At 42.0% G+C, this 13,273-nt stretch overlaps 1 protein-coding gene across 2 annotated transcripts in view; it reads right to left on the bottom strand.

Moving 5' to 3' along the window:
- The window catches only part of LOC109921905 (IQ motif and SEC7 domain-containing protein 3-like), a 183,366-nt gene that overhangs the window by 77,711 nt on the left and 92,382 nt on the right, over positions 1-13,273 (bottom strand). For both annotated transcript variants that reach the window (XM_048607764.1, XM_048607766.1), the window contains exon 10: positions 5,395-5,487. In XM_048607764.1, the coding sequence (XP_048463721.1) occupies positions 5,395-5,487 (93 nt within the window). The remainder of the gene's footprint in view (positions 1-5,394; positions 5,488-13,273) is intronic.

Below are 13,273 nucleotides of genomic sequence, written 5' to 3'. Positions count from 1 at the left end.
CAGGCAACATCCTGTTGATTTTTATAGGACTTGATCAGTTCAGTCAGTAGTGAGGCTGCTGAGCCACTCTTGGTGATCAACACTGAAGTGCTACACTCAAGAGTACACTCTGTGCTCTTGCCATCCTCAGTGCTTCCTTCACATGGTGTTCAATATGGAGCAACACTGATTCATCAGCTAAGGGGGAGGGGGTTTATGTTATAATCGGCAGATTTCCTTGCCCATATTTGATATAATGCAACAAGACTACTTGGGTATGGAGTCAATGCTGACAATTCCGATAGTAACTCCTTCCTGACTGTATACCACCGTGCCATCACCACTGTTGTTTTGGCAGGACAGGGATGGTGTTGGTGTGTCTGGGACCTTACTTTGTCTGTAAGATATGATTCCAGGAGTATGCCTACATCAGGCTGTTTCTTGACTAGGCTGTGCAACAACTCTGAATTTTGGCACTAACCCCCAGACGTTAATGAGGTGGTTCCGGGTTGACAGGGCTGTATTTGTTATTGTTATTTCCAGTGCCGAGGTTGATGCAGGCAGTCCATCTGGTTTAGTTCCTTTTTTCGGAACCTTTCTAGTGGCTTATACAACCAAATGGCTCTGAAGACAGCCAACAGTCAACCACATTGCTGTGGATCTGGTGTCGCATGTAGTCCTGAATTGGTAAGGTCTCCTCCTGCCTCGGGCAAACAAACAGCAGAGCTAGGATGAAGTGCCTAATTCATTACTAATTGGCCAATTGGCCTTAGTTGACTCAAGGGCTTGAGAATCAGTTGGGGTCGGCAGGAAGGCAGTGCGCTGCATTTTACAAGCCACCCCACCTTCAAATTCCACAGTAGGGGAAAAGTACACAGAGCCATTTACAGCACAGAATGCAGCCATTCAGTCCATAAAGTTCATGGTGGCTGCCCTCAGAGCAACCCCTTCAGTCCATTTCACCTTCTCAAAGCAGAAAGATTATTTCCCATCAAGAACCCATCCAGTTTCCTTTTGGATCATCCGCTGTTTCCACATCCACCAACCTCATGGGAATGTGTTCCAGGAAATTCCAGAGAAACCTGGTAACAACACTGGACATGACACTATCACTTGGAAATTAACTGTCACCCAAGGGAATCAATGTCATCAATGCACTAAACTCGACCCCCATTTCATCCAAGTTCAGCACTAATTCATACTTCTCTTTTCCCTAAGGTACAATTATGGAGCTGATAGAGAAGATGAGGGCTGAGGCAAGAAATCCTCAGTGGAGGACACATGCTCTGAAACACTCTGAGTCATTACATGACTCCTGCACACACCTCATTATCACATATACAGAAACACCTTGTTATGTCCAGCAACAGATAAATAGAGTCGTACGTGGTGAGGTACATATCACATGTGAGCATGGGCAGATGCTGGAGTCAAGAGCGGAGAGTACCCATCAGCTGGCGCAGGAGCAAGCTCTGCTCTGTTGAACACAGATGTTGGAGGTTATACATTAAAAGGTAACTAGTGGAGTAGCATTAGAAGATGTTTGTGGGTCAGTCAACATTTCTATAGGCCATGTGTCCCATTGCAGAGAAAATGGAGCATGTTAGTATGAGTGCTGCAATATCTACATTCATGACAAATCGACAGTCAGAGTGGCCGCACTCATGGAGAATCAGACGAGGCAGACCACTGAGTGTGTGCTGCACTACACTAATGACCATCACTGCCAGTTGAATCAGCATTGATCGAAGATTCACATTGTAGCTGAATGGTACACTATAATGCAACCACCTGCTTTCCTGCTTTTGGTGAACAAAACATGCAGGCAGGCCTGAGAAGAAAGAATTTGAACCAGCACGTGTCGGGTGCTATTTGCAAGGTGCCCCCAATTCTTCACCCTTGCCCTCCTCAACCCCCAACACATATTGCTTTCTGCCTTGATGAACAGTTCTGTCCCTGCAAACTGGAGGACAGGCAGTCTTTAATAAGTCATCAAGGGCTCCAAAATCCAGAGAAATTCAACCATGAGCATCTCATCCATCAGAACAGTGAAATGAGCAGCCTATTTCTCACTTTATGGAAGCCACAGGGATAACACCACATAGCTGTCATAGAAAGCATAATCAGATTGGTCAGCAGCTCTCTAGCATAGATCTTCCTCGATGGGGGCAGAAATTCAATCAACCAATTAAAGTTGGCCATAGCGTCATATGGCCGAGTCACAGGGTTGGTAGAGCACTGAAAGTATCCATTATGTCTGCAGGGGCTCTCCAAATGAATAATGCACCTGGTGCCATTCACCTGCCTTCTCCACATCATCCTCCATGTTCTTCCTTTTTTAGGTAAAAATATAATGCCCATGTGAATGCCTCAATTGGAGCTACCTCCACCACAGCCTCTGGCAGTGCAGTACATATTGCTGCAGGTGAACTGGATTGCTGGACTGCAAGGTACCCACTGACTTGTCAGTCAGGGCAAAGGTGATTGCAAGTAATCCATCCCCAGTGATGTTCTCAGGCATGAGAAATCTGCTTTGCCACATAGCATAGATCCAACTGTTGCATTTTGGAAATCTGTCATTGGAAATACCTTTTCCTGACCTTGTTACTGGGGGTTAAAAAAATTTGTGCCTGAATCAGATCACTGTGGCCTCCACAGAAGAAAGGTAAACGAGCTGAGTGGTATTATTGATATGTAATGGCAGGGTTTGGGAGGGGTAGGGAAGGCAGTTGGAGGCAAACCTCATGAGGGGTATTGACACGCGGGGGTGGGGGTGGAAATGGGCTATCAGGTGCTTTCAGGTAAAAGCTCTCAGGGGCATGTGGCAAGCAGGGGGGTTTGGTGCTGACAGAGTTCACCGTGAACCAGGAGGGGGCTTTCTTTTTGAAAGACTTCCATTGCCCTCATGTAGATTTTCCTACAGATAGCTGCTCCTAGTCCACTTGGCCAGATCATATCCCACCATATTAAAATCGGCCTGCTCCCAATTCAGAATCTTTATTTCCTGTCCTCATCTACCTTAAATCTAACTTTTTTATTGTCACTATATAGTTATTGTTGTTTCTCAAATGGCTGCATCATCTTATGAAAAAGTTAGTGAGACTTGAAAAGGAGCTCCTGAAAATCAAAAAATAGCCTTTGAGAAATCATAAGACGACTCCACAGAAATAAAAAAAAGAGTTTGAGTCCTGCTACATTCATGTTGTGAAGGACCCAACAAATCATTATCATCTGGGAGATCCTTGCTGGGCCAGAGTAAAGTGCATTTTCAGATATATTCAGTCAGCAGAACCTTAAGTTCAGCAAACCAATAGCTTGCTTTATTGTTGCCTTGATGTTGACATGGCCCTTTTGTTGCTCTCTTGCGGCCCTGTGGTGGGATTCTTCACTGAAATCATCAATCACGTGTTCACTGAGTGTCCATTATCTACCCAGATCCAACCACTGAGGCTGTTTAGCAGGAGAGAGGAGCTGCACAACCTGAGACTGTCAACGTATGATTAATGATTTATTGTCACTTGCATTTTACAGTGGATAATACACAGTGAAACACAGCAAAAAGCTTCAACAGTTGCTACAATCGGGCACCATTTCAAGTAGTTCAATAATAAAAAGGATAAACAATATAACTGAAAGAGAGTTCTGAGCCCTGAGCCAGCTCACCAACAACATCTGTGCCACCAGCCCTCCTCCACCATCTCGCCGCCGCCTGTGTGGATCCACCAACATAGGAGTCACCACTCTTTAGGTGCCATTTCTTCAGCATTGGGCTCACCTTACCATCACCGATGCCAGGTCCTGTGCTGAACCCGCACTCACCCTGCAACCAGGAATCACTGGCTCCACTCCCACCTCGATGACGCCTGGAGTCCTGGCTTCAGGACTACAAAACCTGTGTTGAGGACCTCCTTTGATCTGCAGCCCTCTGTCCTGACCAGTTGCATTTGTCTGTGAAGAAGGCAGCTGCTGTTGTAGTTACTGAGCTGGAGCAAGCTGCTGCTCCTCTTCAGAGGTCCAACCAACTTCAAGCTAAGTAGACCTCATGTCATAGGGATGTTTTGCAGGCAATAATGTGAGATGACTCTTGGACATATCCAGGATACTTGCAATAAATTGCACAGATTTGCTATTCACAGCAAAATCAGTGATTTCAGACTGAAGAAAATGTTCCTGTTAGTTTAAGCCTTTTTTCACAGTTGACCACAGCCATGTCAATTTCACCTTTTACGATGCTCATATCATGTGAATTTCATGCTACAGTTGCTTATCACAATGCCCTCGCTTTTTGTGACCTTGCAAGTTGTAGACACTGCATGTAAAGCAGGCACTCTGGTAAAAAGGAATTCCATGCTTAAAAAGGTGCACTAGAGTGGTATTTTCAACCCAACATCTTGTCCCAAAGATTTGCCACTTACTCATCGCCAAACCCACTTCCAAAAACATGGGAAATTCTGCCATTCATAACCATGTGAAAGATGAAAAATGATCCCTATGTCATATGTATTTTATATGTATAAATATATAAGATGTTTAAAACTGTATAGCCACATACTACAAACACAATCAAAGGCCAAGATTATAACTGCCAGGAGATGTCTGGCAAGAGTTTGTGCTGGGAATTTATTTTCCCATCCATGGTGGAAAGACACATGGCTAGTTAAATCCTGCCAACATACATGATACCTGTTTCAGGTAGGAACACAACGGGAAATTATGGAAAACCACATGCCCAGATAACTTCCACTACACCTTTGGCACATCTTGAGATATGGATGACATTTGATCACTCAGTTTGAGGAATTATGACTGTGCCACAGCTTTATAGTAAAGAACAAATGAGTCTGTGCATTCTGGACAAATTTAAATAGAAGAACAGAACAGTTTAAAGCATGAGATATTGAACAATATAGAAATAAAAATACTAATATAAAGAACAAGGTAAAGAATCAGAGTAGGAGATACAGAGATGAGCAAATCAAGAGAAATGAGAAGAAAATTAAAATAATGGAAGACTGAATGAATGATCATGCAATTGACTGACACATCCTTTATTACATCATGTGAATAGACCTGAGCTAAAACATGGAGAGAAAAATATGACAATGTTCTGCTTTAACTAAGTACAAGACTAGTCAATAGAATTTAGCCATGACTTATATTCAGTAACAATTTTGGCAAATCTGCGACATAGTAGCTTTCAGCCTCTTGGAGAGACAAGTTTTTAAGATGAAGATCCTATCCATTTATCTCATTGCTACTTCAGGCATCTGCTAATTTTTATAGGAGGTGGATACATTTTATATTCTCAGATGGCCACCCTGTAGCTTTAGCACAAACTAGATAGACTAATTCAATTCACTAACTAACAGTTGACCTGAGTTTGTGTCCCTTAAGTAGAAAATAAAGCAGCCTGACCTGCTGGAGATCCTGGTTTGGTTCGGATGTCAAGCGGAGCTCCATTATTCTTTGAGGAAGGAGTTTTTGCCCCCTGTTGTTTTTCCAGTTCCCCTGCAGTAGGAATTTAAAATGAACCATGAATTTGACAAGAATTTAAATACAACTATTTTACTTCTATATTTTCAAGGAGATTCTAACTTACAACTTTTTCAATTACTTGCTGTGCAAAGCCACTGAAAAGAAAAATCATCCACGACGACATTTTTTTTCATAGAATCCCTACAGTGTGGAAACAGGCCCTTCAGCCCAACAAGTCCATACCGACCCTCAGGGCATCCCACCCAGATCCAACCCCCTGTAATCCACCTAATCTACACATCCCTGGGCACAATGGGCAATTTAGCATGGCCAATCCACCTAACCTGCACACCTTTGGACTGTGGGAGGAAACCGGAGCATCCGGAGGAAACCCACGCAGACACGGGGAGAATGTGCCAATTCTACACAGACAGTTGCCCGAGGGTAGAAGCGAAGCCGGGTCACTGGCGCTGTGAGGCAGCAGCGCTAACCACTGAGCCACTGTGCCGACATTTTCCTCTCTGACCTTTTTTTGGTTGAAAACAGGATTGTCCTTGAAGTTAAAAGTAGTGGGTTAAATCTGGCCTGCCAACCTGCTGGCAATTTATTTCCCTCTACTGGATTCTATGCAGCAGATGAAAATAACCTTGAACTAAGATTTTGATTATAAACTTATACCAAGGGAAATGAAAACACAGTCAAGTGGTAAATAAAGCCATATTCCAATAAGTGCAATCTGTTCAAATCCGCCATCAGGCTGTCCCTCGAACTATTGCCCATTGCCATTTAAACAAGGCTGACATCTTGACCTAATAGAGGCAGAACAGCAGCTATGTGGGAGATTACATAGAAGCAGAGTGAACAAAATAATCAGATGGTTTTTCAAAAATGGAAAATTGGATGAGTGTCAACTGTGATTGTGTTTTGCTGCTTGCACCTAACAATTTATTTTCAATTCTACCAAAAAGGTATTAAAATTGGAACAGTTTGAATAAGAAATGTTGATTGAACAATTTTTTTTTCTGTGTCAGGATGAACAAAACCCAGTGTCTTTTCAATCATAATCATTTCACATGCAAGTTCTAGTAACTCAATGCATTTTAAAATGATTTACAGCAGTGTCTCACGGTTGTAAAAATAAATGAATAAGGGCTTGAGTGGAAAATAAATTATTCAATCAGGGGCCTTCATTTCTTTGATTTAATAAGCTTTGTTATTTTGGAAGAAAAACCTGGTAATATTTGGCAATACAATTTTATGCAATCTATGCAGTAAATAGAGAGGAATCCATCCTCCAGGGTGTGTATTTTGATCTCTCAGGACAATAGTATAGTCTGTACTGTGCCTTCATTGAAACTAGCTGCAAGATGCCAGATCTAGTCAGCACCTCATAGTAGAGGTCACATGACTACAAGCCAGGAAACACATTGGTACGGGTTACACTTCTAACTCAAGCATCTTACTTTTCCTTCAAAAGAAGAAAAAACAAGACATGCATTATCATGTAGATTGTGTGTTATGCAATGTATACATGACTGTTGTGATCCATTAGCAGTCATTCTCATCCGTTTCTGCATATGCATTGCATGGATAGCCTTTAAATCATGCCTGTCTCCTAATGGTACACATGTGCATTGTCATTAGCTGCTCATTTGGGTGACCTTCCCTATCCGGGGAGTGACATTCACATGTCATTTACTGTTGTCACGGTACCTGTTGCTGGGATGCTGTAGACCTCTGGGTCTGATGGTTGATCTGTGGACTGCACTGGTGGTGAGTTCACACTATCCTATTGGCTGTCTGCAGTTAAGGAACACCTTCTCCGGTTATGCACAAGTGCCTGTGGTTGTGATGGTATATCTGGTTACTTACTTCCACTACGTATGATCAAGGTGACAGTTGATGTACACAGGCCCCAAGCTGTGACTTAGGTTCATTCTTGTTGACAGTAGTGAAGGTCTGAACCTTGATTGGCTCTTCAGTGCTCATCTCTGGCAATGGTTTAGCATTCTTACCTGGCTCGATGTCAAAAATGTTCAATAATGTTCCCCTGAAGTGTCCTGGGACATTTTCTTACACGTGTGGGTCTATGGAAGCAGCCCTTCAAGATCAATGCCAATACCATCAAAATATTTTATTCATTTCTATGTATAATCTTCTCACAAATTTATTAAGAGAAGGAAAATTTGATGGACAATCCTCATTTTTTTGGTTTTTTTCTTTATTCTTTCACAGGATGAGGGCATCGCTGGCTAGACCAGCATTTATTGCCCATTCTTAATTGCCCAGAAGGCAGTTAAAAGTCAACCACATTGCTGTGGGTCTGGAATTACATGTAGGCCAGACCACATAAGGATGGCACCTTCCTTCCCTAAAGGATATTCATGAGTCAGATGGGTTTTTCCCGACAATCAACAATGGATTCATGGTTATCACTTGATTCTCAATTCCAGACATTTACTGAATTCAAATTCCACCATCTGCCATAGCTGGATTTGAATCTAGGCCCCCAGAACATTATCTGGGTCTCTGGGTTAACAGTCCAGCGATAATACCTCAAGGCTATCACCTCCCCTATGAGTTAGGCTTGTTTCTGTAGTAAAATGTTTCTTTCCATGAAACCACCTGATTTCCCCAGCAGGACAACTATTAATTAACCTCTCCTGGCATCTTGTTCACTTCTCTGATAATGATGCACAGCAACAATGACATGTTGGTAATGACCCTCGTTCCTGTCTGGAAGTATCCACAAGCATTGAAATGGAGGGCCACATTGATCTTCACAGGAACTGGCAACACAATCCTCATCCCATTGTGCAGTTGAAATTCCAGTTATAGGAAATGGAACACTGCTCCTAGCTTTGTTTGGATGAAGTTGTTAAAGGAGCTTTAGCAGGTTGTTGCTGTGCCTCTTGTAGATGCTAGATGTTGCTGCATTGTGTGATGTGAGCGAATGTTGAAGGAGGTGGATGGGGAGTCAATCAAGTGGGTTGATTTGTCCTCGGACGATTCTGAGCTTCCCGAGTGTTGGGGTTGCACACATTTGGGCATGTAGACATTATTCTATCAAACTCCTTACTTGTGGCTTGTAGCTGCTAATTGTGAATTATTCAATGTGGGATTCACAGCATCTGCACTGCTCTTGTTGCCACAGTATTTATATGACTGGTCTAGTTAAGTTTCTAAAGCTTCAAACTCTGTCCTCTAAAAGGACAAGGGCAAGGGGAAGCAGGTGCTTAGAAATGCCTCTACCTGCAAATTCCTTTTCAAGTGGTGGGGTATTTGGGGAGGGAATAACAGGGAAATGATCTTCATGCAGCAAAATGTATGTATAGCTGGGATTTTAACAGACAGCATTGATAGAGCCTGTCAGGTCCAGAATAGCAGTATGTATACAAAATTGGCATTAGATACTGTTTGACACCATGAACTGACGACTCAGCATGTTTCTAGTATGTTTGCTACATTCCAATGCCAGCACCTTACAATCATGATGTGACTTACAGGTCAGGTGCAATTCCACCACCATTCTACAAGCTCTCAACTTCTGTTGTATTCTGTTGAATCAAATGGTACAGCTATTGCCTTTTAATAAATTCTCAATACCTTTTCTTGTACCTTAAGTTTCTTCTGTATGAACCATACATCTGGTGGTTTGAAGATAAAGACTAACAGAGGTCAGCAAGTTTAATAACACTTCCATTTTCATTCTGCCAAGCTCCTCTGCTTTAAAATGTATCATAAGAGAGCCTTTGGTTGAAATGTAGGGATACATTGGTACAAGATTTCCATGGTTTATGGTGAGTAATTGTTTGAAATGTTAAAACTACACCTCTCCAAACACTTGTTCAAACAATTCTGGTGTCAAACATTTAGACAAGTTTCACCATGACTATGTGACAGTTACAGCTTGCTGTCTTTAATCACATTCCTGTTTTTGACATGAGATGACACCTCAAGTACATGCTGAGTCACAGCTGAAAATTTGCCCAATTTCTCAGTCTGTGATTCATTGACACTGTAAATAGTATAAAATTTCAAATATATTTTACAGACTTCAAAACATTTCGACAAAACAGCGATAAGAAACAGGTTTCACATCAAAACAATCTTGTAAATGCTGAACATGGTAGTAACTAACATCCGGAGGGAATTAAAAATAATCTCTCAGGGATTAAATTAGCAGAATTAAAATTCAATCTGTATCTTCTTTCAGGAGTAGGTAGAAACATTACATAATTTTATTTTAATTTATGAGGAAATTTTGGTACAATATTTATATAAGCAGATCTGTTAAATATCAATCAATTTGAATGAGGCTCACGCATTTTGGTACAAACACTTATTAACTCCATCTCATAACAAAAATATTAGGTCATTGAATCCCTAAAGCCTGTTCTTCTAGTCTATCAGTTCATGGCTGAGCTGTATCTGCACTCCATTAACCTCTCTTTGCTCTGTATCCCTTGATGCCCTTAAGTAAACAAAGGCTTATCAATCTCACTCTTGAAAATGTCGATTGACTCACAGCTGAAAATTTTTCCAATTTCTCACTCTGTGATTCATTGTTGCTGTGGTATAAAATTGCAAACATAATTTGTGGACAAAACATTACCACAAATTCTGAATTTGTTCTGAACTTTCACTACTCTTTGTGTGAAAAAGTTCTTACTCATTTGAGTTGAAATGGACGAACTGTAATTTTTATGATTATGGCTAATTCTTTCAAATTCCTGACCAGAGGAAATATCTACTTTATAATTTTAGACATCTCAATTTGATCATTCCTCAACAATATAAATATAAGGAGGTTTATGCAACTTGTCCTCATAATTTAGTTCCATTCTGATAAATCTGCACTGTATCCTCTCCAACGCCAATATATATTTCCTGAGGATTGATGTCCGAAGCAGAATGCAATGCACTAGGCAGGGTGAGAACTTAACTTCATCATTCAACCCTTTTATTCTACCCGCCTCAATATAAAGATTAACTTTCCTTTAGCTTTTTTGATTACTTTTTGTATGCGTCCACCAGCTTTAAGTGATCTCAACAGCTGGGGTTTCAGCTTTTTGCTGTATTGATAAGTGACTGAGACGTAGGAATAATGAACTATACATCCAAAGAAGCTAGGAACTATGGAGCAGCAATGAAACTAGGGCCCAAATACAGAAATACAAATCTAGTGAACAGGTATATTAATAAACGGCTAGTGCAATGTTGGCATTTATACCAAGATGACAGAAATAGAAAGGGGAGTGATCTGCAACTGTAATGAATGCTTTCCTTGCAGCAAGGTTTTGTATCTAATGCAATGATGCAATGCTTATGTTAGATGTTAGCTCGTAGAATACAAGAACTAGACATAGTTAATGTGGTCCTTAAAAATTCAAAAATCATTTACTACAGCTGCTGATATATACACATATGACAGGCACAGGCACTTTAGGTCTGAGCTAACATTAAACTCTCTGGTTATTAACAGCAGCAAAATTTCATCAGCATGTCTTCTAGTTACTTCAAATAACCCTGGTTACGACAAAGTGTCAGGCCTTTTAACTTTCAGGTCACATATAGTGATGATATGATAGGCATGTCTTTTAGAAGTGTACTAAATATGAACTGTGAAGCATAACACAACAGGGAGGAAGTTAGGCAATGGTTGCATGAAGTCTGATCAGTCTCCATTTAGAATTCTGCAATAATTTCTGATCATTGTGCTTCAGAGAGAATATATGGCCTTCTTAGGAGTGCAGTGCAGATTCATCAGAATTATATAAGGGATAAAAGCATTAAGGGTTACGTATCAGAACAGGTACAAAAACAGAAGTTGCTGGAAAAGCTCAGCAGGTCTGGCAGCATCCATAGTTCTTTCGGTTTTTATATCAGAACAGGTTATGTTTTGTGTGGGTCTGTATTCCTTGGCAGATGAAGACTAGGGAGTGATGTAATGCAGGTGTGAAGGAGATGACAGGGTAGGTAGAAGATATCATCTTATCAAGACAGGAGGCGGGAGGGGAGTCTGGGACAAGGTGGTCTAACCGCAAAAAGCGAGGTAGTGAGGTATGATGTCAGACGGCACTCCCTTATATAAGTAGTGGAAATTTGGAACTCTTTCATAACCGGCTCGTGATGCTGGTGATCAATTACAGGCTTAATTCCTGAGTCTCTTCTATTTTTATTAGGCATTAAGTATTAAAGATTACAGAACTAAGATGGATAAGTTGAGTTAACATACGTATCAGCACTGAGTTTTTTGTCTGTTGGAACATGCTGAGGGACTGTGTGACCTACTACTATTCCTGTACTCCTTTGGGAAGTATAGAGGTTATACATAATATATCACAGTACATGCAGCTTAATTTGAATTTAGTTTTACCAAGGGAGAAACTTGTAAACTCTGAATGAAACATACTTTTAAAAGAAATAAGAAGGAGTAACCTTTAAAATACTGGTAGAACGTTTCGATGTATGCTTTCCTCAAACAGGATATTTTACCTGATGTGGCAAGGCATATGTTATCTCCTGTAGCAGAGGAAACTGGGCATGGAAATCATGCCATTGATGCACCCAATAAACATTTATTACGGACAACTATTATGTTACAAACATTACATTCACAGGCACATCAGTGTCTGGGCTGACAGTAAGCACGCAGGAGAGCAGGTTTCCAATAGGATGTCATGCTTTCAGTGATCCCAGGGTAAGATGGAGTATAACAGCCAAGATTGTTATATCCTCAGGTCATATGTTATGACAGAGTAATAGTATCATGAGCAGGTCACTTAAAGATATACTGAGATGGATATGGAACACAGCAAATTCTATTTCTCACACATCAGTTAAAAATATTCAGAGATAGTAGGAACTGCCGATGCTGGAGAAACTGAGATAACAATGTCTTTGGTAGTGGGGTCAGATTGCAGGTGGCAGAACGAGGCGGCGCCTCGTGCTCCCACGAGGAGCTCAAACAGTTCATCCACTTCACTACCACCTTCCACCCAACCTTAAGTTCACCTGGACCATCTCCAATACCTCTCTCTCCTTCCTGGACCTTTCTGTTTCCATCTCTGGCAACCACCTGGAAACCCATATCCACTTTAAGCCCACCGATTCCCACAGCTACCTAGAGTACACCTCCTCGCTCCCACCTTCCTGCAAGAATGCCATCCCCTATTCCCAATTCCTTCGCCTCCGCTGCATCTGCTCCTGAGATGAGGCATTCCACTCCCGATCATCCCAGATGTCCTCGTTTTTCAAGGACCGCAACTCCCCCTCCACAGTGGTCGAAAACGCCCTCGACCACATCTCTCACATTTCCCACAACTCATCCCTCACCCCCGCTCCCCGCAATAACAAAAAAAAACAGAATCCCCTTCATCCTCACATACCACCCCCCCACCAACCTCCGGATCCAACGCATCATCCTCCGGCACCTCTGCCACCTGCAATCTAACCCCACGACCAAAGACATTTTTCCCTCCCCACCCTTATCTGCTTTCCGGAGGGACCACTCTCTTTGTGACTCCCTTGTCTGCTCCACACTCCCCTCCAGCCACACCACACCCGGCACTTTTCCCTGCAACCGCAGGAAGTGCTACACCTGCCCCTACACCTCCCCCCTCACCCCCATCCCAGGCCCTAAGAAAACCTTCCACATCAAACAGATGTTCACCTGAATATCTGCTAATGTGGTATACTGTATTCGCTGTTCCCGATGTGGCCTCCTCTACATCGGGGAAACCAAGCGGAGGCTCGGGGACCACTTTGTGGAACACCTACGCTCGGTTTGCGACAAACAACTGCACCTCCCAGTCGC

The sequence above is a fragment of the Rhincodon typus genome, chromosome 18 (genome assembly GCF_021869965.1).
Source record: "Rhincodon typus isolate 14 chromosome 18, sRhiTyp1.1, whole genome shotgun sequence".
NCBI lineage: Eukaryota > Metazoa > Chordata > Chondrichthyes > Orectolobiformes > Rhincodontidae > Rhincodon > Rhincodon typus.
This window is presented reverse-complemented; position numbering and strand designations above follow the sequence as displayed.